Raw genomic sequence first — 27,456 nt, forward strand, 5'->3', positions numbered from 1 at the left:
GATTCACTCAATCAATTATGTGTCAAAAACAGCTTTAATACTAAAAAAGCAACACAAAGTGCTCCATAGAACAAGTCACCTTAGAAAAAAAAAACCCTCCTGTTCAACCTCAGTCTCTGATCCGTCATTCCCTGTGCCAACCTACACCCATTTGTCCCACGGGCAAGCAGTTACAAACTGAAATAATGATTAAAAGGCATAAACCCGACGAAACATGGCTGAGAACTCCACATTTGGAGCATATTTAATCTCTGTACTTTTGCTGTGGCTCAGATATAAAGAAGCAGCTTTTTCTTAAGGTATTCATGTGAGTTGTTTGAGCTGATGTACGCCTCGCTGAAAAGAGCAAACAGTCTTGAAGTGATCATATTTTGAGATACCATTTTGAGTTATTTGAGCAGACATGGATGTGAAGCTTCGGGGGTCAGTGTTGTCTCACTCTTTCGTGCTTCATTGTTTGCATCCACGCCGTTTCGCATTTTTCAAGGGATTTTTTTGGGGGGTGTTTTTACAGTAAACTCTCACTGTGCAATGCCCTCCCATGTGAGTAAGGAGACACAGTCAGGTTGCACTTTTTAGCTGTTTATTGAACATCAGGAAGCAATACATCTCACATGGACACACTCAGCCAGGAGTTGCGGTTTGTCACAGCTTACGCGTAGACATTCACACGATGCCCTCGCCTCTTTACCACGCGAACCTTTCTCATTTAATTTGACCTATTCTCGGGTCCTATGCCCGCTTTTTTACAGTGACATTAATGGTGATGAAGGCCTACCTTACTAATATAACGGTATCCCTGCGGAGGGCTTGGTCTTTATTTGACCACCGTCGAGTTGCGGCTTGTTTATTACCACGGTGACAAGTGGGGCAACTTGTTCAGGATATTAAAAAATAAAAATACGAGTATAATTGCTCAAACAGGTTGAAGACGAACAAAAATAGTTGCGATGCGTTTGACAACATGTCAATTAGAAACGGACGGAATGAATTGTGACGTTTATTGAACTCTAACTTAGTCATAAATAAAAACAACTCAGCAAATCGTCTTTGAGCAAACATCCTACTTGATTTGTTGTTCTAAAAATGTTATAATTTATATGTCAAAGTTGTTCCAATTTTGCCCCAAAAAATACAAGTTGTGTTTTCCACGGTGTGTACCTGGTTTTGGTACTCGCCCATCCCTAATTAGGGGGTATCAGATTTTTTGTTTTCCTCTTTCGACCATTTGACTCATTTCAGACCTCCTGAAATATGCTAATGTTTTGTGATCTTGTAATTCTGGTATGCTATTAGTTTAATTGAAGAGTCTCAATTGCTTATTTAAACGTAACCTACGATTAACTGGCGACAAGTTCAAGGTGTACCCTCTCGCCAAAAGTCTGCCAGAATAGACTCCAGCTTGATTGTGACGCGAGTGAGACGGATGGATGGAAGTAGCGTTAATAAAAATCTTAACACAATCTTGCTCAGGCTCGCCGCTTCACGAACAGCATCATGTTCCGGCCGCAATCGTGATTTGTTCAAATAAATCTCCTGAACCAAAATACGTTTTTTACAGGTGTTGAAGAAAGCTGTTCCTTCAATCAAAACAACCAACCTTTTTGCACTTTACGGGATATAGATAAAACACCACAGGAACCTCAGGGGAGCAAATTGAGATATATGAGTCACTGTATTTCTTTTCCGCTCATTTCTTTTTCTTTTTAGATAACCGCCACTTGAAGCAATTGGGTTGTTTTTTCGGGTTTAATGTCAGTGGGTCCAGGTTTCATTTTGCATTTAAATGCTCATTCCCAAACTCATGGTACTTCTGATTACAAATATGAAAAATGATACGTTGAATTTCTAGCCCATTGTCGTTCTTATATATGTTCTCTGTTCTAACAGTCAATGGGATGTAATGAAACAAAAATAAATCATACCGACATGGAAATAAGGTCAAACGGAGTAACACCCAAGTGCACCTTTGAATATGTCCGGTGACTCTATTGTTATTGTTCTTATAGTTATTGCTGACAATGACGCCAGATGTGCTTTGGACAAAATTGCAACTACAGGAAGCAGAAGAAAGAAGTTCAAATCTAGCCAGGGGTCCAGCCATCCCAGCCACTGATTGATTTGTTCATAGATTTTGTGGTGCCTCGTGAGACGTTTGTACATTGACGTGGATGAAAAGGGACTTACTTGATTTCAATATTTTCCAAAGGAATTCATCATACCAATTTTTGGTAATATTGGAAAAATGCTGCCAATCTGAACATGGGCACTGACAGGCCTCGTTGTTCTTTTCATAACTTAATCAACTTGCTGGCTCGGTGTGCAGCTATGACAGTCGCAACCTTTAAACACTGGACACATTAAACAAGAACGGTGGAACAATTGTTTTCTCATTTTAGTTTTGCATTGAACAAAGCAACGGAAAAATAAATCAGAGGGTTTTTTTTTTTGTTGTTTTTCCATCTGCACTTGGCTGCTCTCTCCCCTGCACAGCGCGGTAAACTGAAACATAATTTGTGCGTGAAGTGTCACAAATGCAATTGCACATTCAAATAACATCACAGCTTCATTATTGAAAATTACAGACATCTTGCTTTTTTTTTTTATCCTTTCATGTTTCTCCTCAACACTAGGAGTGAACTATCACACAAAATATGCAAATTTCAACAGTAATGATGGTGGCAGTGATCAAGGTATTTTTATTTTATCTTTTTGTCCAGCAAAAAAAAAAAAAAAAAGCCTAACAACATTGCATGGCAGAAAACCTCCTTCCTACTTCATGTTTTTTTTGTTTTTCATTCTTAACTTCAAGAAAGCAACATACCAGTGATCACATTCGACCTGTTTATGCTTCGTAAAATCCAAACTAAAACAGCTGTGCATGTTATTTTGCATTCTCGAATGGACAAAAGCAAAATTCTCATTTTCTAACCCAGCTCCACCTTGCATGATCGTAACACAAATTTCAGAGGTGTCTTTCTGCATTGTTCGGGGAGCAATTGAAGACGTTTTAGTTAAAGGTCACCCGCTACAGTAGGGAGATGGGCAAGTGCCCAGAAAAAGCCCTGACATTTCTGAATTGCATTATTACGGGCAGTTGTTGTTTATTTATTTTTCTTACTTTGGTCTGTAGAGACGATGCTCACTGCATATTTTTCTGCATGGGCTGGCACTACCAAGGAGACTCTGCAGGAAGTTGTCTACTAGAAACTAAACTTGCCTTGCATTTTTCGGGGGTCAGCTGAGCTAGCTCGCTAACGGCAATTTGCAACTCAAATGAAGGAACTTGATTGCACTGGAGAGGGGAGCTCTCTAATCTCGTTGCACACTTGAGTACAATGACAATAAAGGGATTTCTGATTCTGATTCTGATTCAGATTTTCGTGGCCAGCGGAAGACTAGTCTAACTGTGCATAGGTGAAGTTTTCCTACTTTTGGCCTCTACCCCGATCGTGTGTCTGTGTGGCAACCCCGCTGCCCGCCCATTAATTGTATTGTGTTTACATTTTGATTAACACACTCACACCATTTGTTCATGAAATCTACGTTATGTACGTTTATTACAACAGTACTGATTAGTATTACGCACAATTATTGACGTGTGCACACGTTTGCATGAACACATACAATTTGAAACAGTTCAAGGTTGCCTTTAAAAAATGTCAGCTATCAAAATATCCCCAAGGATCAAGAACTTAAGTACGCTTAACATCAAGCTTTAACACCTTTTCTTTTAAATCGCTTATGAGAGGTTGTCCTGGTACATCAAACTCCTGCAAAATTGCTTGCTTGTTTAAAGACACATTCAGAAATATTCTCAGGTTGATTTGCGTAATTTGACACAACAGGTTAACTAACACTTTAGAGAGCCAGCTTTGTATGCAGAAAATTCAAAATTCTTCCTTATTGTGTACTTTAACTGCCAAACGATTATTAAATATCACCCATTATTACATTGTAACTGACAAACTGCTTAAAAGCCTAAAAGAACATGAGTTTGTTTGAATACTTCATGTGAACCCCCCCCCGTGTGTTTTGAAGCAACCTCAAGGCACACAACACAAATAGATATTTAACAAATAGCTTCCGTGTTGCAGTGTTATAGCCCTTTCAGCAATGAATATTTTTACAAAAGTGGTGCGGGAACACATGAAGAAGGAGCCATTGATAATTCAATGGTCATAGATTTGAGGCAAAGTGCGACAAAAAAAATCTTTATTCTCTTTAATTCAATTTTAATATGTAATTACTTCATGTTTTTATAAAGTACAATCATAAAAAGTGCTATTTTCTCATTAAAAAGATAGAACTTCTTTGTAGTTTATGTTTGGGAGGGTGAAAGGGAATAATGGCATTTGAAATCATTTCAGTGGGGAAAGATGATTTGACAGACAAGTGGCGTTATGGGCTTGGTCACAGAACCGATTCCACCTCAAGGCTGTACAGTTATTCCATTATCACGAGAACAAGGAGAACAAAAGAACAAAATCTAAAATGAATGAAGACCATTTTGTTTTACTGATTATTTTGGATGACTTTTGACGTTGAAAATGTGAACATTTTGAAACCGGCATTACTGTTTCCGTTGAATTGAGCGGCGTTTGTGCCCACGTTATTCAGTGCCTTGACTTTTAATGCTTTTAATGAATGTAATTAAAGGTGAAGCCACAATTTTTTTGATTGTGATCCATGATATTTACAGTATTAAGCAAAATTCAGTCGTAATAAACATATCCATCCACAAAGGGTCCATATTCAGTCATCTTTTCATCTTACATCCATTAAATACACAACCGCTTTGATAGCCAAGGTCCATTTATGAGTGCTGGGTTACACCCAAGGCCCATTTAGCTGTGCGTGTTTTATTGCCTGTCAGTGGTAGAAGAACCAAATCAGCATAAATAGAAATGTCTCACTTATTGAAATACTCATGCACCTGACACAGGCCGGGCATAATGTTGATGTTATAGCCTCGGGCCTGTCATCAGATGAGGGATTTAGGACGATAAATTGAGCCTGTGTCTGCGGCGAGGAAAACAATTGAGTGATGTGCGTCTGTGATTATACAAGCATGTCACACAGAATGACAACAAATACTTTATACAGTGATTATGTTGGGAAATCCCTTTCATCCTTTATAGCAAAAGGCTTTGAAACAGTAGAAAGATGCGCTACATTTTTTTAATTGCGGACAATGACTTGCCACTTTCTCTTACATCTCTTAATAAAAAACTGGATCAATGAAGCGATGCCAGTGGTTGTTTTGCATACACAATGGCGAACGTCCGAACAGAGCTAGACTATGGACTATATGTCTAGCCTGAATGGAGAAGGAAGTTAAGCAAAAGGTTAATTTGCTGATCACTTGTGATATCGGAGGCACATCACGGACCTGTTGGACGTGGTCCAATACATCGATCGATGTTTGCGAGTAACCAGACGTGTGCGCATTGAGTGTCTGCATGCTACCGATGAAAACTCTGACAACGGCATTCGTTATGTATATAATGGAATGGAAATTTATTTTCGATCCGAAGAGCTTAGTGGAGGCTATTTAAATTCTGGGAGATGCACAGTGGAGAGCATCCTGACCAAGTGCATCACCAAAAAACCGCACAATACATCTGTGAAGGAGCCTTCACACCACAACACTACAGCCATGCCACAAAGGGGGCACAGAACATGATCAAAGGCAGCATGCATCCACAACACACGTCAAACCTCTCCCATCTGGAACAACGGCGTCACAGCCAGGACAAGACTAGAAAAATAGCTTCAACCCACACGACATCAGACTCCTGAACAAATGACACCACAATCTGTCAATCACACTGTGAAATTGTTTTCTTTTGTAATTGTGTTCATTTGAATCTTTACACTGTGCAAGCCTGCAATACTTGAATAGTTAAGTGCCTGCATCTCCATATAATATACATTTTTTTTTCTTTTGACGCCAACAAGGCTATATTACTGCCAAACCCAAATACACTATCCTTTTATTGGAATAGTCTTTGATTTTAAATTCTACTTATGTTCATTGCCCACCTCCCTTTTTCTTCTTAATATAGCAAATGACTCCTCTATATTCTTTCTGTAAATTGACAGAGACAACTAAAGTAATAATTTTATTGCTCAGTGCAATTGTTGTGTTATTATTGTATTATTATTATTTAGAATCTCTCTGTTTCAACTAACAACTTTAATGTTCTATCAAAATCATATTTCCCGCCATCGGATAGCCAGAAGCTTGACTGTACTCTGTTTGTTTACACAAGCTTGTAGGCACTTACACTTCTTGTCCCTACACTCATATGTTTGATTTGGGAACTCAAACAATCGCCCCAACATATTACTTCATTGCAGAACTCAAGGAATAATTGTGGCGGAAATCAAGTTGATTGTCAGATCTGGCTGGAGACCCTTCAGTTTGACAACTTTAGACTTAATGATTGCTGTCAAGGTAACTTATTGTAATTCAAAAACACAAGCCATACGGACTCAACCAACTCAGTTTGACAGAGGGTAGCACCACTTGATGGTACAGTCCACCTGACCTCTTGTCATGCACAGAGGCTGTACTGTCAGTCTCTTTTAGGGGAAAATTGCATTTATTTCCCTCCTGATCGACCCAAAAGTGAAGTGAAAGTGAAATGGCCCACTAGGGATTCCCCCCCGATTTTTCCCGTTTCCCACCTGCCACAAGTTGACACATAAGGAGGAACTGAAAGGAAATTCACACACAAGAATAAAAACCGGGGAAAGAAAAGAGACCTTATATGCGCCAGTTGAATGATAGCGGACAGGTTTGATTGACACTTGGCATCTTTCAAGTTTCACACCGCTTCGGCATTTCAGGAAAGTAGACCAATACAACCTAATGGCTGCTTTTTAAGGATTGTCTTTTTCTCTGTACGCGCACATGAATGCGCAACTGGCCCCTCCTCTATGAGCATTGTTTTTAAACTGTTGTTATTGATGCAGTCTGCGCTTAATTATTAATCTGTTTTTAGTATTATTTATTGATACATCTGTCTTTATTTTAGGTACTATATATTGATATGTCGGTGTTTTTTTTTTTTTTTACGGAGTTACATGAACTAATTTCTTTTTGTTCTGTTTCTTTCCTGCGCAATGACTATCAAGGTGATTCTGAATATGACATTTATCATGTGTACTTTTTCACCACCTGATGATGAAAAGACTTTTTTTTTCTGCCATAGTAGCCAACAGAAAGTAAACATCCCTAGGAATCTATCCACTAATGATGATGTTTTCAGACCTCAATTTATGAAAGGATTATTTTTTTTAATATTTTTTACATTGCAGCTGAACGCACTGATTGTGTTTTTTTCAACCACTTACTGATGGTACCACGCTCGGTGCGTGAAAATGGAAGCTCGGCCTTTGAGGGCTGAGGATGCTTGTTGAAAAACATACTGTGGTTGAGTATGAACAAAATACTGAAAACGATCAGCCTTTTCCTCTCCACTCGCAGCTGCCTGAGGCTTTGGGATCTTCTTCTTGGCATCTGCTCTCTCACTGGATACTGTCTCTTCTTCTCCTCTCAGCGTTTGACTCATCTGTATTGCACGTCATCGAAAAGAGTGTAGACACTGTGATGTCATGACTGCAGAGAGGCGCTCATCATCAAACAACTTAACACCATTATTTAGAATAGATGTTTGCGTTGCAATTATGCGGCTTAAAGAACTCTAGCATACTTCAGAATATATAACCGAATGTTGACGTCATTCTAAATACATTTCAGATAATGGATGGACGGATAGATGGATAAGTCCTTTGGTATTCACAGTGGATAGGGAGCAGCGGGGTAAAGCTGTAATTAATTGGTGCCCCTTCGAAAAATGTTTAGAGGGTTAGAGTTTTATATTTATAGTTAACACTGGATATGAGAAACTCCAAGTATATTAAAACTGACTAAAATCTACAAGCTAACAACCCAGGCAAAAGTTGACACCAATGTGCTACTTTCCCATTATCTGGATATTATTGTTGACTATCATCAAATGTTCTCCCATCTATGTGTTTTCTTGATGAAATAACTAAATGATTGTCTTCCTGTCCGCTATGCAGTCTTGGTTGTTTTTATTTTATTCAATTTTTTTTAGCAATGGCTGGGCCTGTCTTTTGCTCACACACACACACACACACAAAATCATTTTTAGGTTAAATGATTTTCATATACACTTGCTTGAAAAAAAAGTATGCTTGACGCGTATAGCAGCGGCCTCCTTCAATATTCTTTTTTTCTTCAGCCTGACATTTTCAACCTGTCCTGGCCTTTTCGTTCTGTCCATGCTCCCAGCTTCCAATTTTCACAGCTTCTTATTGGCTCTAACCAACTCTCGTTGAGATGGCAGAGTGCCAACTGATGGCACAATCCATCTGATTCAATGCCATACCGAGATGCTGCACTGTGAGTGTAACTCACTGCACAATTGTCTCTTTTTTTTTTTTTGTTCCATTTGCCCTAAAGTGCGAAGTGAAACTGAAAGGGCCCGCTGGGAATCCTCCTGATTCTTTCCATTTCCCACCTGGTAGAAGATGACATGAAAGGAAGAACTGAAACACTAGCACCAGACTCACGAGGAAAAGGTAGTAAAAGAGAAAAGAAAATAGGCCCTGCACAATGAAAAGCCTCTGAATGATTTTGGGCAAGCTGATCGAATGAAGGCTGGCGTCTCAAAGCCCTTCTGATCTTTTCTGGTTCCCTTCGAATTATATTGAAAATGCTGTCTTTATAATACAGTTCAAATATCCACATCGTGCGACAAAGACGACATCCATTGCGATGCTTCCAACAGGTTGTTTCTCAGAAAGAGTGGCCACTGAGTATTATCAGCAGGGTTCAAGAGATACATACTCGTAGAGAGACAACGGAAGAGCCAGAGAAAGGCAGAGAAATGGACGTCCTTGGAATATTATTGGCTATGTAAAAAGGGCATGTGCATTCAGACGTTGAGAGCTGGTCAAAATAAGTTCACCTTTAAAGGTTTTAGTGCATTTTAAGTTCTTTGTGAAATTTCACCCCAAAGCCTAATATCCCGTACTTTTGGTGAGCAGTGTAACCACCACATTTATAAAGTTTGGGTTGTGTAACATACTTCCTTTTCAATGAAGGTCACACTGACAGGATGAGAACATGATGTCCTAAGCCCAGCCACCTATTTTTTTCATAGCCATTAACATGTCTTAGATCAATAAACCATCATGAGACAAGCATAGTAACAGTCTGTTTGTCTTGTTTTTTTTTTCTTTTTTTTTCTCCACATGAGGAAGAGCTGGCCTTAACGGCCCGTGGCATGCATTAAACAGCTCGAGAAAATGACGACTCATTTTATTTTGTTTAATGCAAAGGACACGCTGTTTAATTCGTAATCACCACCAACCCATCAACTAATCACCAGGTTTAATCACAACTGGCCTAACTGCAAATTAAACAACAGGAACAAATGGGCCGAGCCGCAGAGGAGACAGATGTTGAGATTGTCGGCTTAAAGCGGTTGGGAATGCTTATCAGTCTGCAGAAGATTTTAAAGCCTCCGATCCACCCCATTGTTGTCATGTTGAAATTACTATTGTACAAAAGAAAAAAAAAAACGATTCAAACAAATGTTTTCTGTTCAGACTGCGTCGGTGTTGTTTTTTCCCCCTGCTGTTTACAACTGAATGCTATTACAATGGAATCCCAATTCTGCCAGTAAAAAAAAAAATAAACAAATGAAAAAAATACATTTTTAATGGCAGGAGCTCATTTATGCCACAGGAATTGTATTTTTTACTGACAGAAGCAGCAGGAAAACAAAATTAACTGCCTGTGGTCTTCAATGTCTAACTAACCTTAAATTTAGTTATGAGCTTCCTCAAGTTACACTGTTAGGAAATTATTATTATTAATATTGTTATTATAAGTAGTAAAATGGGTAAAAAAACAAACAAACGATAATCTTAGCTTTTCAGAGAAAAAGCAATGACGATGAAATATTTGAAGAAATTTGAAGAAATATGTCAACTTTGACAATTTCATTTTGTGTGTTACTGCTGTTTGCAATGGTGCATAAATTGTGTTTGCCCGTTTTTTCATGAACGTGTATCTTATTTGCAGATATTCACGACGAGAACGGGTTAAAGCCAGTCATGGTTTATATTCACGGTGGCTCCTTTATGGAGGGAACCGGCAACATGATTGACGGCAGCATCCTGGCGAGCTACGGCAACGTCATTGTCATCACAATCAACTACCGTCTCGGTGTTCTGGGTGAGTGCCCCATTTGGGACCTTTTAATTATTTTACTTATGCCTGATTGAGTCTTAACGTGACATTGGAAGATCAATTTAATGACTAATTCACTCTCACTATTTCACCAATGAGATGATCATTGAGTTGGAGGACGTTTATATGAGTGCAAGCAGTACAGACAAGAGACCCAACCCTGCTGTCAAGCTTTCTTTAATTACATTTTTCAAATATTTAATGACATCGTCAGGAATGGACTTTGAACTTCTGTGTTACTGCTGAATCAATGCCACTTATTTTACGATTAAAATTTACATTATTCACAGATGTCTGATGCACCTTTTATTGACTTAATTGTGTTAAGTCTGTGGTTTCTTTATACCGTAGCTGTTTACATGAGTGCAAGCATCTCACAGTTTAATGTATTGAAGTGAAAATCATTTCTCATTTTAGCCTAACGCCATCTTTATAAAAATGTTTTCGCTATCTTGAGGAGATTAGCATCTCTGTTGTGGCCATGGCAACCCTGCATCGCCCACTCGTTAACACCTCGCATGTTGTGTTAGCGGAAGTCTCATATTACGTTGAATGCCCATTGGCGTGATGTCAAATCTTCCATGGTGGCCCATGTGAGAAGCTTGCATTTTAAATGGCAAAAATCTACATTTTTTTTTTTTTTTTGTGCGAATGCTGATTTATACTCAAGCTATGCATTTATACTCATTCTGCACGACAATTCTGAAGGCGTAATTTACAAAGATCCCGAATAATAAATGCAAGATTACACTTACCTTTAAGGTTACACGTAAACAGATTGCACATGCTATTTGTGGGCATGATTTACTGAGATTACAATCTTTTAGTAGGTTCCCAAATAGCAGATGCTAAATTGCCTTTTCACTCACTTGCACTAAAAGGCTCCGCTGGAAACAGGTATCAAAAGGTCTGCAAGACTAAACAGTGGAGAATTAACAGTTGAATACTTCTTTGCAAACTACATCAGCACATTTCTCTGTTTATTATCCTCCTGCCGTTGTGAGTTTAAGTAAATGTAGTGCTTCAGACAAGCAACAAGTTGCTGCGGTATTTGGGAATTGTACGTGAGCACGGCTGCTCATCTCTCTCGGGAATTTTTCTGCTTTTGGTAGTGTTAGTTGTATTCACCATAAACATTTTAGGAGCGCACTACAAGTGCGAAATGAAATTTGAGGTAGTAGAATTGGAAGTGTTAGTGGAAAAGGCAAACCGGCATACTAATGAGTTACGGGAGTTGAATTTAAAAAAGAAAAATGAATTGTTTGATCATTCTTGGGAGGCCAGGAACTGCATGATGATGATATGAAATTCTCATTAGCATTAAAAAATGTTTTACATGAACGGAGAAGTTTTCCCGGTGCCTTTAATTTTGCCTGCGCTACAAACACGCAAAATCAGCCGGCCCAATTTGTCGCAGACTTGATCAATTGCATGCTGTACTATAATATATTCTGTATTTGCATATGCTCCTCCCACAACACATAAATTAACCTCATATTAGTTGACAGATGGAATCCTGGATTATCCCAGTTAGTTGATTAACTTCCATGTCAGTTTGCATTTGCAGCTGTCTTTGCATAGCAGGCCCGAAATGTGGCACATCACTGCATTGCCATTCCTCAACCAAGGCTCATCTCACTTTAATTCACTTACTAGTATTACAACACTTCTAGAATAATGAAAACTTTCTGCAAGAAGGATCATAGAATAAAATATATTAAAAAAAAAGCAATATGATTTGCCAGGATTGCAATATAAATGGTGTCAATTAAAAGATTACATTTTACTCAGATAATGTCCTCTTTTTCCCCCATCTGTGTCTGGCTGGCATTTACCCTTTCTTGTTGATGCAAGAGGTGTTCAGTCACAGTGACGCTAGTGTGCATCTCTGTGCGAATGCTAGTGCTGCTCTGCTCCGTTTTACTTGCCATTCATTACAAGGCAGAACCTGTCTGCACCACTCACTATATTTAGTTGCCTGGGAGCCAAGGGAAGAAGGTGTGCTGTGAGAGGTTTGCCGTGTGGAAATGGGGGAAAAAAGAGGAGAGATTGCAGATAAAAATACGGAAAGGAGGCACTGAAGAAAAAAGCAGAGAGGAAGACGGAATGCTGCAGGATAATGTGAAGCTTTGCATAACCTGCCGCTTAGACGCAATGCAAGCAGGGAGTAGATAAGCGGGCTTTATTGACTTTTAATTGACACTCAATTGAGCCACGGAGTGTGTTTCTCACTGGCTAGCATCATAGACAGGGACTGATGAGCATGGGTGGAGTTGATGCAGGGGATGTCAGTCACTGCACCTTGAATTCAGATCCAGTACATCTCGTGAAAGGCATCCTTTTTACCATACAAGGGATATGATGAAGGAACTAATGACTGTTGTCACAATTGAGCAATCTAGTGATTATTTACCAAATAAGTCAGGGGTGGGCAAACCTTTTGATTGGTGGGCCACAATGGGTTCTAAAATTTGACAGTGGGGCCGGACCAGGAGCAGATGAATGGAGTGTTTTGGTAACCTCACCTCATCAGAGAAATAAAAAATACATTTAATTTTAGATGAAAGTGAACAAAAGCATTAAAACAAAATATATGTCTTTGACACACCACAGTATTTAAAAAATAAAACATTAAACAAGGTTTATTCATTTCATTTCTTTCAAGTTAGGCGGGCCGGATTAAAGTTTAACGGGCCGCATGTGGCCCCCGGGCCGTAGTTTGCCCACGCCTGATATAAGTCAAGAATCGGTTGTGAAAAAACTTCCACTATTGCCAACGAGCAACACTTAGCATTCATAAGAAAAGAAAGAAAATCTCACACCTTCACGGCAACAAACAAACGGAGTAAGCCCCGCAGAGTCTTCTCCACAGGTGGCTAGCCCGCTAGCTAGTTGGTAATCATGCAGTAGGTCCTCGCCAGCAAGGACTTTTTGCAAAAAACAACCCTTTGGCCTCTGTATGGCAAGGGAGAGTTAAAGTGATTTGTTTTCAATTAAAAACTAACTTTACCGGAGTTGGAAGCGACAGACCAAACGCGCCAGCTTACTCTCCAGTTCAATTGGTAATTATTCAAATAAGTGAATGTGAGGTTTTGGGCAAGTTCAACAGCAAAATCATGAAGATAAATGCAGATATATACGCGCACTCTATTTTCTGTTTCGATCAATTGAATTTCATTTGTTGGTATGATGTCATGTCATTATTTGAGAAAAGTAAGAGGCGTAAACATTCAATTCTGTTCAGAAGTCCTTTGTTACGGGGGACGAATAGCAAATCGAGATTTAGATTGCGAGTCAGAGCTCTGCTGCCAGTGATTCTGAGTGTCAAATTTGCTTTTTTTGGTCACATTATGATAGTCCGAGTAAGCATAAATGAAGTATATCTAAAAAAATAATAAAAACAAGTGAATTTACAGTGAGATTGACTGGTGATTGGCAGCAAGAGGATGTGGTATGTTCATTCATCAAACAAACAGAAATTCTAAGACACCACACGCTTTTCAAAATTGATTGGGATCACACCTAGCTTTTTGCAAACCCTTTGTCAGAAGCAAAATGGCTGAGAAATCAGTCATCTTCAAAGTGCTTGCAACCAAAAACACTCGTGAAATTCATTTGCTTTGCAAGAAGTGGTCCATTTCCGTGCGCTATTCTTATCTTTTGGCCACTCAAAAAAAAACGTTGGCCTAAATGTGAGCAATGCCTCACCACACAGTGCCGAGGCATTACTCAGAAAAACGAGCAGTTCACGGGACAATCAACAATGCTGTTTAATGGTTGACTGCCACCTCTGCTTTCTTAAAATGACGAACCTCGCCGGAGATTGCCGAACATGAATTTTTGTTGTTAAGCACGTTGTTATGGGGTGAATCATGAATTTGGGTGGGTTGCGTTGAAAAAAACTTCAATCCTTAAAATAGTATTATTCAAGACGTAGTTGGACAAGTTTACTTCCAACTTGGTCTTTAAGATTGCTTGAGAAAACGATCCCTCGGCAGATATTAGAGACTCATTGTGCCATGGAGATTGTTAATGCTTTTGAAGATTATTGTAAGGGTAAAAACTCTAAACTTGCATGGGCAAAACTTCTCTCAGCTTTGGACAAGGGTACAAATATGATGTCATGCAGCTACTTCCATTCACAAGTTCTCTTGACAGTTCATTTTTAGTGCATGAGTAGATTGATTGAAGAAATTGACGTCTTTACATGGAGCGTCCAAGGGGCGCACATACTGTATTTTCAACACTGTTCAAAGTATTGCTCTGAAATATTATAAATGTGGAAGGTTTGAGTTCTCTTCACTCAAATTAATTAATTTATAAATGTAGAAGAGGAAGTATTGATTATGATGAGAATTCCTCTATCCCCTACTGGTGGTGGTCGCAAATTTTGCCATTTGTTTCAATTTAAGTTGTCCATCTGTGTTCTAAAGAATCATTACTTAAGTTACATTTTTGTTGTATGCAGTTCGAGCCTATGAAGATTCATTCTTCAGATATGTCAGGGACTCATGGCTCTCATTGCAGCACAACAGGCTTCAACTTGCTAGATAATGAAGAGCTATCACACTTCGCAATACTGTGATGCTGCAGGAACACCTTCGGATTCTGTCATTGTCAATGCATTCATTGACTTTATTTAATACGCATTGTCGTTTTTTTAGTGAGGACAAGCTGTAGGGAAGACAGATGGATGAACGAATGTTGCTGTGCACAGTGATTGACATCTCATTCAAACGAATGAAGGCAGCAGAGATTCAAAATCCAGTTCACTTCATTCAGGTGTGTAATCCGTAGTGCAGCGATGGTATAATTCAATTTTGCTACCATGTCCAAGGAAAACAGAATATCTGCTCACCCCTAATGTACAGAAGTGTACAGCTCAATTCTGAATTGTGTTCTGTGCTACTGTGACTATATCAAAATGCAAGAAAATGAAAACTGTAACTCAAAATTCAAAGAAAAAATACTGTAACTAAAAAAAATAAATAAAATGCAGCAGAGTGAACTGAACAAATTGATGGCGATTGGTTGTAGTTTGCAGGGAGAATATGCCCCCTAATGCTTGACTTTTTTTTAAATTTGATTTCATGTTTTGTTACGTTTGCCCTGTGTCCCTATTTTCACGTCATGTTACTCATGAGGTTTTAGTTTCCACCTATTGTCGTCAGCCTTGTTCCTTGTCTCTACCAATCCGTTACCTCCAGCTGCTTGTGTCTTGTCAAGGTGTGCCTCGTTGTCTCGTCAGTTTGCTTGTATTTAGTTCCCAGCCTGCCAGCACGCGTAATACGCCTTACCCTGTACAGGATACGCGGTGGCCAAGATGACAATGACATGACATGACATGACTGAATACTCTTGCTCCTCTGTCTTTCTTCCCTGCTTCCGTGTACTTGGGTCTACCTATTGCATCCACACCAACCCATCAAATATCCAACTTTGACTGAATTATAAAAGAAAGACTGAAGAAACCGGGGTACGAATACTGCATTCGAAAAAGGTGGGAAGCAAACCTTCATAATTTTCATTCATAATTTAAAAGCCGTTCCCAGCAGTCTTCGCGCAGTAGGAGCGGTACACCCTAAATTTGTTGCCGGCCAATCGCAAGGCACACACAGACAACAACTTTCTGACTCACAATCATACCAAGAGACAATTTGGAGTATTCAATTATCATACCATGCATGTTTTTGGAATGTGGGAGGAAACCGGAGTACAGTAAAAACCCACGCAGGCACGGGGAGGACATGCCAACTCCACACAGGAAGGCCGGAGCCCGGATTCAAACCCACGACTTCTGCACTGTGAGGCAGACGTGCAAACCTGGAGTTATCTTAAATAATTAAATTAATGTAATCATAAGTGAAGAAACATAAATTGTATGTCGATCATTAAATAATTAAATTGTGATTTGGCATTCACGTTCTGTGTCTCTATTGGGGTTGCCATTGTCGACTGATATCACATTGAAGTTGGTCAGTGAACTCAGAGTGACTGACTTCGAAACTCGGACATCCCAGTTCCTAGCGGGAAGACAAAATAAAGTCAGACTTCCTACCTTCATCTATTGCAGCATTAATCCAAGACGAGGAAATGAGGCACACCTGGCTAGAGGAACAGGGCTAAACGAGAACAGGTGGAAATGAAAAGCTAACAAGTAGACATGACATGAAAACAGGGACACATGGAAAGCATGACAAAACATGAAATAAAATTAAATCATACAAAACACAAATCATAACATTGTGATTTGGTTCAAAAAATATTTGTCTCTTTCGTGATCGGCTTATTTTGAGAGCACAAAATAGCAGCTGTTAAATACTTTTCACAGTCCAAGCACATACATACAATATTTGTATGAATAGCAATGATACATTACAAGATATGAATCAGCGTCATAGTCCCAATATGTTTTCTTCAATATTGCGAGGGAGTTCTGCTTTCTTGTACCGCACTACTCCCCAGCTAAACATGTTGTTTGCCTCCTTGTGATGTTTTCTTTTTCAAAGCATCTTCAGTCGCCACAGGGCAGGCACTCGGCCACCCCGCACTCTCTTCTTTCTGCTCCTTCATAGCTCCTCTGACTCTGCAAGGACAAAAGTGGCCGGCAGGAGGTCATGACCACTCCAACATTGTCTCTGCCTCACGGTGATGGACTGACAACAGCAGGAAATGTGCAGCCGTTGTCTCATGACAATTGTCACGGGCAGCTATCCACTGTGGTCATGATTCAGATGATGAGGTGATGCCTTGTGACATGACACAGAAAGGCTGCAGCTGCACTTCAGACTCGCCCTGTTTGGAGGGGAGAGCATGGCTGGCACACATGATTGGGATGAGGCTTGGTGCTTCTGCGGCTTTGGCAAAACAATCAATACTTCGACAAATGGATCTCAGTGTGTGCCTCAGACCACATGTGGTAAATCATGGCTCAGACTCCACACCTCTGACAGACCTTTTTCTTGTTTATGTTTGATTTTGTGATGCTTTCATTCGGCAAAAACACACTTATGTGCAGAGGATAGTTAACTGCTGCGGCAAATGAATTTCCTGCAATTGCGACATCTAACCACGGCAGGCTCATCTGTTGCCACAGGTACAAAGTGTTTCATCGCGTGTGTAATGAAAGGGAATAATAAATGGTTCTTGCAAATTCAACCTTTAAAAAAAATATCTACAAAAGGCAAAAGCATGTTTTACATAATTTGGGAATATTATTTATTGCCAAAAATTCAGCACAAGTACAATCCCTGTTTTACTTTTGAAGTTAGATCATTGACTTGGTTAGTCTAAAAATGCCTCAGCTTCTCTCCCCTGACGAATTTCGTCTTGGATGTGCACATGTTTTTTGGGTTGAAGGATCCCTCAATCAGTTTGGTTTCTTTCTTGGTTCCTTTAAACTTGCAGATAAAAGTTTTCACTAAACTTTTGATTTCATGTTGTCCATCAGTGGAGATTAATAGCAGAAGCGTGACCGTCTCTGAGTTTCAAACATGAGCTTGTTTGTTTGGAATCATGAGCAAGTCTTTCTTTCCTGAAGTGTTTGTCATTTCTATCACATTGGTCCTGGTTCATATTCTTCCTTTGAAAAGAGTGTTTTGCGTCTTCTGGTGTAGCCGCAAAAGGGCTGCGCCGATTCTCCCATCAACTTAAGTTTGTCATTTAAGCACCTTCATAAAATAAATGCAGTATGGGTGGAGCAACCCTGAAATGACAGCATCTCGTGTCAAATCTAACGGTATGTCCATTCTCTCAGAGACTTAAGCAGCTTTCCTCTTTACTAGCACCTATTGAAGGGGAAACATCATATTGCACGTTTTGATTCAATTTACTGCTTGCGTGCACATCCGGTGTATTTGAATAATCGTTGCTATTTTCTAAGTGTGTGTTTAATTTGTGTTCTAATTTCCCGCTAATTTATATCACACTATATGGCAAGCGCTTTGTTTCATCTCCAGCAGTTGTGAAATGAGCTATATAAATAAAGTTGTATTGTATTGTATTGTCAGTTGTTTATCCTATCCATATGTAAATGCGTGTAAATTCAATTGGAGATGTTGCTCCCCAGTACCAATGTTTTCAATCTACAGCAACAATAAAGGGATTGGCCTCGTTGTTCCAATGTGTTTAGAGGAGAGTGTGTGAATATGAGTATGAATGGGTTTATAGTCCCTCAGTGGCATATTTGCAGGACATCTGGGTTTTGCTATAATATGCTGTGATGTATCAGTTTTGTAGTCCTCACTTAGTTGCTTTCAGTGTCTGTTCAACTAAACAGTATCTCATCTGCAGTCTATAGCAGCTCAAATATTTTTCCGGACCCATTTTGTGTACTGCGTCTTTGGCCCTTAGCTCAGGTGTAATTGTGGAAAAAGCAAACTTAACTTCAATGCAAGTCTTCGTATTTTGCTTGTAATCAACTTTGATTTTTAGTACTTTTTGCATTCTCATTTAAGCATTACTGAGACCTCACTGCAAATACCACATTACCATTTTATTTTTCATAGCATACTCATCTGTGGCCTTTCAGCTGGGCAGTCTTAAATGACAGCTGAGGTAGGAGTGGTCATAAGAAACAGTAAACAGTACTGGGGCAAGATGACTGGCTTAGCGACTCAAGCGTGTCTGTGAATATGCAGATGTCATTGAGAGGCTTGAGGCTGGAAATTGCACTCCAGTTATGGCTGGAGAGTACATGAGCTCATGCGCACAAGCTCCTGCGATCCTTCAATGGACTTCCCGCAGACAAGATAGTACATCAACACAGCCAGGCCTTTATACTTGAAAAGAAGGATCTGTCATGAGAGGACGTTACAAATATTTCTGTCTGCGGGCTGTCACATCCTCTTTTTCTTCACCAGCCACTTCTCTCTACGCAGTCATAACTGCAGTTATCTCAGTTGCTCCAAGACCAGCGACTTAAATCTTTAATTAAATCCACACTTAATACATCTGAATACACGCCATCTGCCTTTCTTGTGGGTTCAGAGAAAAAAAAATGTCTCAAAATGACAATGTCATCATGTTTGCACACACTCATAAAAGCACTCATTGAAACGAACAATTTTCACAAAAATGGGGAAATTGAGTTCATACAGTGATAATTATCATAATAATAATAATCATAATAATAACATTTAAAAGGGGATTGTGCATTTCAAAAATTATTCAAAGTATTTTAGATCCCAAGATTGTCAATTCAAATATTTGTATTTAAGTTTTTTTTTTTTCTTTTTTGCACATTCTGGAATAATAACAACTGTCAAACAGTAGGAATGCCAGTTTCATTGTCCACAGTGGAATGAGTTTTACGTCGCCTTGGTTACAGAGCATGCCAATGACGAAAAAAGCTGCCGCTATCATCTTGACGGCTTCAAATCTAAGTGAAATTTTAAACTGGTGAAAAAGACGTGCCGTTTTATCTGTACAAGTGTTACAGTCAAAGTCAGACAAGACACAATTTGGCTTCAAGGACACGAAATATGATTGGAGGAGTGAAAGCAAGCATCCTCTATCAAGCATTTTGATGGTTGCATCGGCTCTGGCGCACATCTGCTTGGAGTGATATTTAATCAAATATTAGAGGCTGTGACTTTGTGTTGTTTGGCTGTCTAAGTTTCCAGTGGTTTCTGTGTCCTGCATGCTTTTGCTTTCTCTGAGACAGGTTAGACTCGCTAGCCGTTGCATGACCACTTAGGTTTCGATGAGCCAGTAAGGGGCTGCATGACCTTGGCCCATCACATTAGCAGTCAATTGTCAATTAGGCTGAGCCAATCCCACCGCTGTATTTTTCATACTGTGTGTGGTCTGTCTTGTGCTGTTTCACGGTCCACATCTCCAACCGAGACAAATGAGCATGAGCGGCTGTTGGCAATGCATGAGGCTCATAAACTGAAGCGCATCGACGTTCATTTGGCTGAAGAACGAATCCTGACCTCACAAACCTCTACTTTTTTTAACTTAATAAAATACTGTTTTCTCCCGATTCCAACATTTCTGTAATCATTTGCGGCACAATAAATGTGTTTGATGATCATGAAAAAGCCACGCTAATTAATGACTATTTTGCTTCACTATTTGTGCTGGATCACGGTGTCGCGTTAATGAATTCGCCAATTGCATCCAAATTTTGTGATGGTTTATTTCATTGAAATTATGGTGGCAGAAAATTTTTGTGAAATTTTCATTACAGTCTGGATTCATTTCCGCCGCCTGTTTATGGAATATTGTAAAGTGTTCATAAAGGTCTAAAAACCAAAATAAATATATTGTCCTGTGGCAATAGTTTGTGTAGGAAGTCATTTTCTGTTGTTGCTTGTACATTTCAGGGAGATAGACAGACAAAGGAAAAAGCAACAATATTCACGATTATTCCAAAAATGTAACTTGAATGTTGCGCCTTGATTGAACTCGAAAGGAGTAACAATAGTGATTGTGATGTGAAATAACTGTTCATGTAATTGCACAGTGTCCCGAATAGATCATTGTGCTAAGCAATCTGAAATGTATTTGTAATGAACTTTTTACAGATATTGCCAACCCTTTGGCTATTTTAGCCATTTTGACGTTTTCAGTGTCTAAATCCAATTCATCAGAGGTCTCAAAACAGGCCTTTGGAAATAGAAGCTGAACCATTCCTGTTTTTGGATTAAACGGATACTATACTAATTTAGCAATTTTAAACAGTAAAATGTTTATTTTGTCTACAATGAGTACACAATTAACACCATTTAGACATATTGCCACTTGCTATTGACTGATGATGACATCACATGTGTTCAGGGCACAGGTAACAACCAATCACGGCTCACCTATGAGCCGTGGGCAGAAGCCTGTCCTGATTTTGGGCCTTGTCGTCAGATTCTACCGCTTGGCCGCGCAGCCTAAAGGGAAGAGAAAAAAATGTATTGGAAAAAGAGGAAGCATGTGGAGGTAGAACAGAAGAGGAAAAAGAAGGCTCAGAACCCACAGGGTCCAGCCGCTGGCACGTTGCGGGAAGGAAAAAGGAGACGAGACTCAGAGGGTCTGGCATCTAGTCTGAGGAGGAAAGAACAAAAGAGTGAAGGAAGAGGTCTATTACTTTTTAATTTAGCAAGTTTCTAACCTGCCACTTCTACAGTCCCATGTGGAGGTGGAGAGGACGAGCTCATTAATTGGAAAATAATTTTGAAAATCAACGCTTGTAATGTATTTTTATTTTATTTATTTTATTATTCCTCAGTTATTCATAACGCTTTGAAAACTAACAAATTTTCAATCAATCAACCACAAATGATTCTGAAAGAAAATAACAAATTGTGATTCATCGGTGTGATTCTTCAACATGCAAACATTTTAATCTAGGCTGCAATGAGACATGTAACACAAACATGGAAAACATTTGCAATATTAAGTTCTTCTCAAAATTGCAAATGCTTGAGATTTTTAATGGTTTGGTTTGGTAACACACGAAGACATTTGCAGTTCTTGGTGACCTTGCGTGTAACGTGTCGCTGGAATGTGAGTCTCCCACAGTGGGGAATGGTCACACAAGCCAGTGTCCTCTTTGGAGATGATGACAAATGATTCTTGAGGCTTGAGGAAATGTTCAAACTGGCGAACTGGTGTATATACTCTAAGGAGTGTGGTGACCAGTGAAGTCCCTCCCCTGACGTTGTCTAGTAGACTATTGCTAATGCTAGCGCGAGCCTGCTCGGGCGAGCAGCCGAGGCTCGGTATAGCGCGAGGCAGTTGCGCGAGCAGCTAGAGCGAGGCAGTTGAACTAGCACGAGCTGAGCTAGCGCCTTGGAGTGCGGCGCTTCTAGTATATGCATTAAAATTGGAAATAGCACCCTCACCTGGTGTTGCGCCCTTCGATGCAGCACGTCTTATGACCGTAAAAATACGGTGTATATATATATATATATATATATATATATATATATATATAGTAGAGTGAAATTATGGAAAAATCTGTATGCATGTGATTTGTGTTTGATGTTGTTGAGTTGTCTGTAATTCTTGTTAAATACTCCATAACTGTGACATCACAATACACACATGGGACCCAAATAGATTTCATATCAAATTTACAGTCTCTGAGATTACATTTCTGAGTTCGTTTTGTTGTTTTATTGCACAATGATTTTTATGCCGTAATGGCAAATTGAGGCAGTTTGATATTTTATCGCAATTTAGACATCCACATCATTCATCATGGCTGGTTTTGTGTCAAATTACAAGGCCGAGTGGGTTCATCAAATTACTGACAGAAGGTGGACCAAACCCAGCGGAAACCTGGCATTGGTTGGAGCACATCACAGATGTGATGTGATTTTTCTTTTTCTTCTGGATATTGTCACTGCCATGAGTACACACTTTAAGAGTTAAGACTGTGCATGAGCGTTGTAAAAGTCATACAAGAACAAAAGAACTGAACTGAAGGAAAACCTTTTACTCCATCAGATGTCAAATAAGTCATGCTTGCTGCTCACACTCCTCTCCATAAGTATTGGAACAATGAGGTCAGTGAGGGTGGGATGACTCCATTCAATTCCTTATTTGGCAAGTAAAATTAGATTTTCAAGATCCTAAATCAATCTCATATGATAATTTAATAAGAAACAAACCCATTGACCTCACATTCATCTTTACACGAATTACAGCGACAACTTAGCCTTGATGTTTTTCATACTATTGATGTCAATGTTTGCTCTATGTCAACATGATACCATAAGATTGAAGTGCGTCTGTGATGACTAAAGTCTTTCTTACAGGATTTGTTAACAACACAAAAGAGCATGAGCACTCTTGTAACCAAGTCACTTTGTCTTTTGTTGTGTGCACGTTTTTCTCCAAGTGCCATTACAAAGAGCAAAACTTTTGTCCCACAGCAGATGTGAATACTCACTTCCAAACATATAAAGAGTACTTCGAGTAGAACCATCACAAGAAGTCTCGCAGAATTAAACATAGAATTGCTGACTACTGACATTTATTTTTAAGCAAAAGGCATAAGCTAGGGCGCCGTGCCTGTGTGGGTTTTCTCCCGGTTGTCCGGTTTCCTCCCGCATTCCAAAAACATGCATGGTAGGTTAATCGGACACTCTAAATTGGCCCGAGGTGTGAGTGTGAGCGCAAGTGGTTGTTTGTCTTTGTGTGTCCTCTGATTGTTTGGCAACCAGTCCAGCTTGTACCTGGAAGTGGCTCAAGCATGCTAAATGCTAACAAAACTTTTAAATCTGAAATAAATGTTCTCTTGTGATAATCAGCATATAAGACTAAATTTGTACACATACCGCACGCAACTCTGAAGATTAGCATTAACCTTGATGCATTTGCTGACACTAATGACCTGGATGGGCCCAAATGTTTTGGGTTTTTTTTGTCCTGGAGACAGACCTGACCCTCAATATCTTGACCATGCACACCTATTAGTAAATGTCAATCTGTGGTCACAAAGCAGTTTCTGAGATCATCAACTTTGCCATTTGACCACCTTCTGAACTGCCAGGTTGGAACGGGCTCCCACATGCGTGGACTGTACTTGGTGTAGTTCAGATTTCCCAAAATTAGTGAGAGTATCCTTCCTTAGCATAAGCAAAAAGCAACTCAATAGTCCTAATCTTCCTTGTTGGACATTTTGCATATTGGTGGAGGGTGGCAGGTGTGGAGTCCAGGGTAACATGATTATAATCCTCAGCGATTGCATTAACTGCTTCAGGATGCTGGGTTTATAGTGCTGCAATGAAAGTGTAGAATGAACTCAGCCCTCGTTGGAATATAAATACAGACGTTGATGACGTGTGAGCACATCACAGACAATGTGATGTGGCCTGATGCCAACAGCTAGCGTACCGCATTGCGACAGCATATCACGGTTTTTACAGTCAAATGTCCACAGTTGAGCTATCTCCCGTTTACAAAGAGAATTAGACCCCCACCTTGCCACGGCAGTAAAAGCCTCACAAGTTCATGTTAGCATCTTCTGAGTGTAATTCCTGTGAGGATGACTGATCTGCTCTTCTGGTCAGGCTGCTTGTTCAATGCTGTCAGTCTATGCATCTTGTTTACAAGGCATTAAGGGAGGCAATGAGGGATAGTGGTGCACGCTTGTTTTTTAATAACATATTATACTGATTATGATCCCTCGAGGTAAATTGAGCCCAAAGCATAGCTTTGCGTCTTTGACCGGTTCCATTAACTCCTGCTTCAGCTCCAGAAGAATTAAGTGACAAATACTGCCGTTTATTTTTCTCCTTAATGCCAGAGATTCTACTCGAGATGCTGGATGCATTAGAACACACTCTCTTGGTGACCTGTCAGTGGTGAGGATGGTAGTCGGGTTCTCGCTTTGTGTGAATACGAAGGTGGTAGTCTTGATTTTCCTTCCGCAGTGAGATCAGGTTGTTCCATTTGAAAGGTTGGCTCGAGGGTATTGTTTTTTTCTTCCTTCCTTCTTCTTCTTTTTTCCCCCAGGTACGCACAGCCGTTGGCTTCAAAGGTAGATGCTCCCTCTGTGGTGGTCTACCTCCCCGTTGGCTTGTCATTGGCTTGGGTCTTCTTGGGTGTTCATGTTGATGTTGCAATTCTTCACCTTGACTTTCAGAAGATCGTTTCTTTTTTTTCTCCTTGACTGTACTTCCTTTCTTGGAGCTGACCATAGAAGATTTATTCTACAGTCTATAGTCCGGCATCATGATGATTTGGACACTCAACTGGTTCTCAAAGGGGAAGTCAACCCCAAAAAATTATTTTCAATAAAATGCTCTATGCGCCTTTACTAGTATAAACATGGCATTCTGATTAATATTGCTCTTGTGGAATATGATTTAAGCAGCAAAATTCACCCTTTTTTTTAGCGAGTTCCGTCGACTGAAAATGACATCACAGTTGCTCAGGACACATGTTTTTCTGAAGCTGAGCCAATCAGAATGCCATGTTTCGACTAATGGGCCTGCATAGAACATATTCTTGTCAAGAAAATCTTGGGGTCTGACTTGCCCTTTAATGATGAAGGCTTCAACGATGTTAGTCTTTGCCTCATGAAGGACGCTGAGATTGATGCGGTAGTCCTCCCAGAACATTGAACTCGGTACGTTGCCCAGGTCTCTGAGGCGCAGAGAAGCCTCGGGCTCATGACAGCTTTGTGTCCATCCGAATGCCTCTGTCTTGCAAGACGTGGGTCCGAAGGCGGCCTTAGGCAGCTTTGGCACAATTAATTATTATTAATAATTATTATTAATTAACAATAAAATTACTAGACTTCATCTTGGATGTCAAGCACACTATGGTAAATTGTCCATAACAGGAAAAAATGTAAATGCAGATGCACCATCACTGAGCACTTGTAATTTCACAGGTACAGTCCCTACAAAACCATGCCTTTGGTTATAGTTATGTTAAGTCGAAGCTATATAGAGTATTGTATGAGGCTAAGCCTCTTATCTGATGCATGATCAGTGAACTGAGGTTTAATATTAAAAAAAGATGTTGGTTTAGCATTCAATACTTTCTCCTTTCTTTGAACTGCGTCTTGTTTCCTTCTTTTGGTCACGTCCATCTGCATAGTCATGGCCAAGAATGGTAATGCTAATCTTCAGCTATCCCTCTGGTGTTGAAGTAATCCAATGTTTATATATACTATACTACAATGTAAAACGGGAAAAGGGCAATACATTTAGTAGCTGGGTTGTTGTCTACAGCTCTTCAAGCAAGAGGAACTTCTACCGCAGAGAAATAGTGAAAGGAAGTGACATATTTTGCAGTTTAACTCGTGGATAACTGAGTCATCACAGTAAAATGGGAAAATGTGTGTGTAATCACAGCGCTCCGACTCAAATACAAAACGCTACTAACTGTCCATCATCACAGAAGTCAAACAGATGAGAAATGTCATCGCTTCCCATAATCAGTGGAAAAGAATGAGTTTAAATGAAGGAATGAAAAAATATCGGAGTCATTCATCATTGCAGATGAAAACAAGAAAATGTCATCACTGTCCATCATCAGAGAAGTGAAACATGAATGCATTATAACTGTCTATCACGAGAGAAATAAAACAAGAAAGTGTTATCCAACTTCACAAAGTACTTTACTGTTGCTGCTTGAGGCAAGAACAAAGTAATGTAGAGCAGATATTTCTTGGGAGACGTTGCCCTGGGAGCCAAGGACTATTATTTTGCTTTTATCTGAAGTCAGTAGTCATAAATTCAAGTCCTTGAAATCTTCCATTCATGCTTGAAGTTGGGATAACAGAAATACTTCTTTACGTTTTGTTAATACATTAATTGAGTGTCATCTGCTTTACGGATGAAGCGAACAGGGTGAAATAATACCGCGTCAGGGAAGCATTTAAGAGTATACGCCGGTGCAAGCGTAGATCCTTGTGAGACGCAATGACAAAATTTTACTTTGGCAATGAGGTCTATTTCACTAATGCTGTAAAAGTATTGTGATGCATTCTAAATTTGGACTGAAACAATGATTTTTTTTTTTAAAGAACAGGTTTGCTTAAAGCCGCTTTAAAATCACTGTGGCACATAGCCTGTCAATAAAGACAAACTGCTCAAGTTAAGTATTCCAGGAGTAGCCATTAAGTGGAGTGGCTATAACGAAAGAGCCTCGTGAGGAGTTCGAGAAGTACATTATTTAGGACAATTTTGATATAGTGTTGCAAAGAAGGAATTAAAGGACTCATGACTAAATGACAGCCCGATGACGCGAGTGGCCTCAAGGCTAGAGTTTCCCATTGAGGTGTTAGTCCTCCGACATGTGAATGCTCGCTTCTCATGTATTTAGCCCGGTTTTCTCCCCGAAGTCTAATTGAAGCTGGCGTTCTTGAACAAAAATGAACTGTTGTTCAAAAAACATTCAGAGATACCAAAATGAGTGCGTTCACAAAAAAATTCATCAAGCAGAAATACACTGCGTTCAATTCACGTTCACCCAAAAGATAGGCGAGTTCATGAACTTTCCTTCACTGAACTTGTTGAAGTACAACGCTGTCTGCTGAAGAGAAATTTGTTGTTTTTTTAAAGATGAGTAATATGCTAATCTTGCACGACTGTAGGCCTCTCTCTAGATGATATGACTCTCTAGGTAAGTCATTTTCTAACAAAGGACCTCAACAACTTGTCCTTTCTATATTTAGTGATCTTTGTTACAGTTCACGACTTTGAGGA

The 27,456-nt window shown here is 39.6% G+C and overlaps 1 protein-coding gene across 1 annotated transcript in view; it reads left to right on the forward strand.

Annotated features, from left to right (window-relative positions):
- Window positions 1–27,456, forward strand: part of nlgn4xa (neuroligin 4 X-linked a) — a 60,721-nt gene that overhangs the window by 9,510 nt on the left and 23,755 nt on the right. Inside the window, exon 3 of the mRNA XM_088291013.1 lies at window positions 10,127–10,279. Coding sequence (XP_088147139.1) covers window positions 10,127–10,279 — 153 coding nt within the window. The remainder of the gene's footprint in view (window positions 1–10,126; window positions 10,280–27,456) is intronic.

The sequence above is a fragment of the Idiotropiscis lumnitzeri genome, chromosome 3, assembly GCF_059441095.1.
Source record: "Idiotropiscis lumnitzeri isolate Australia: NSW breed Sydney's pygmy pipehorse chromosome 3, RoL_Ilum_1.0, whole genome shotgun sequence".
In the NCBI taxonomy this organism is placed as follows: Eukaryota; Metazoa; Chordata; class Actinopteri; order Syngnathiformes; family Syngnathidae; genus Idiotropiscis; species Idiotropiscis lumnitzeri.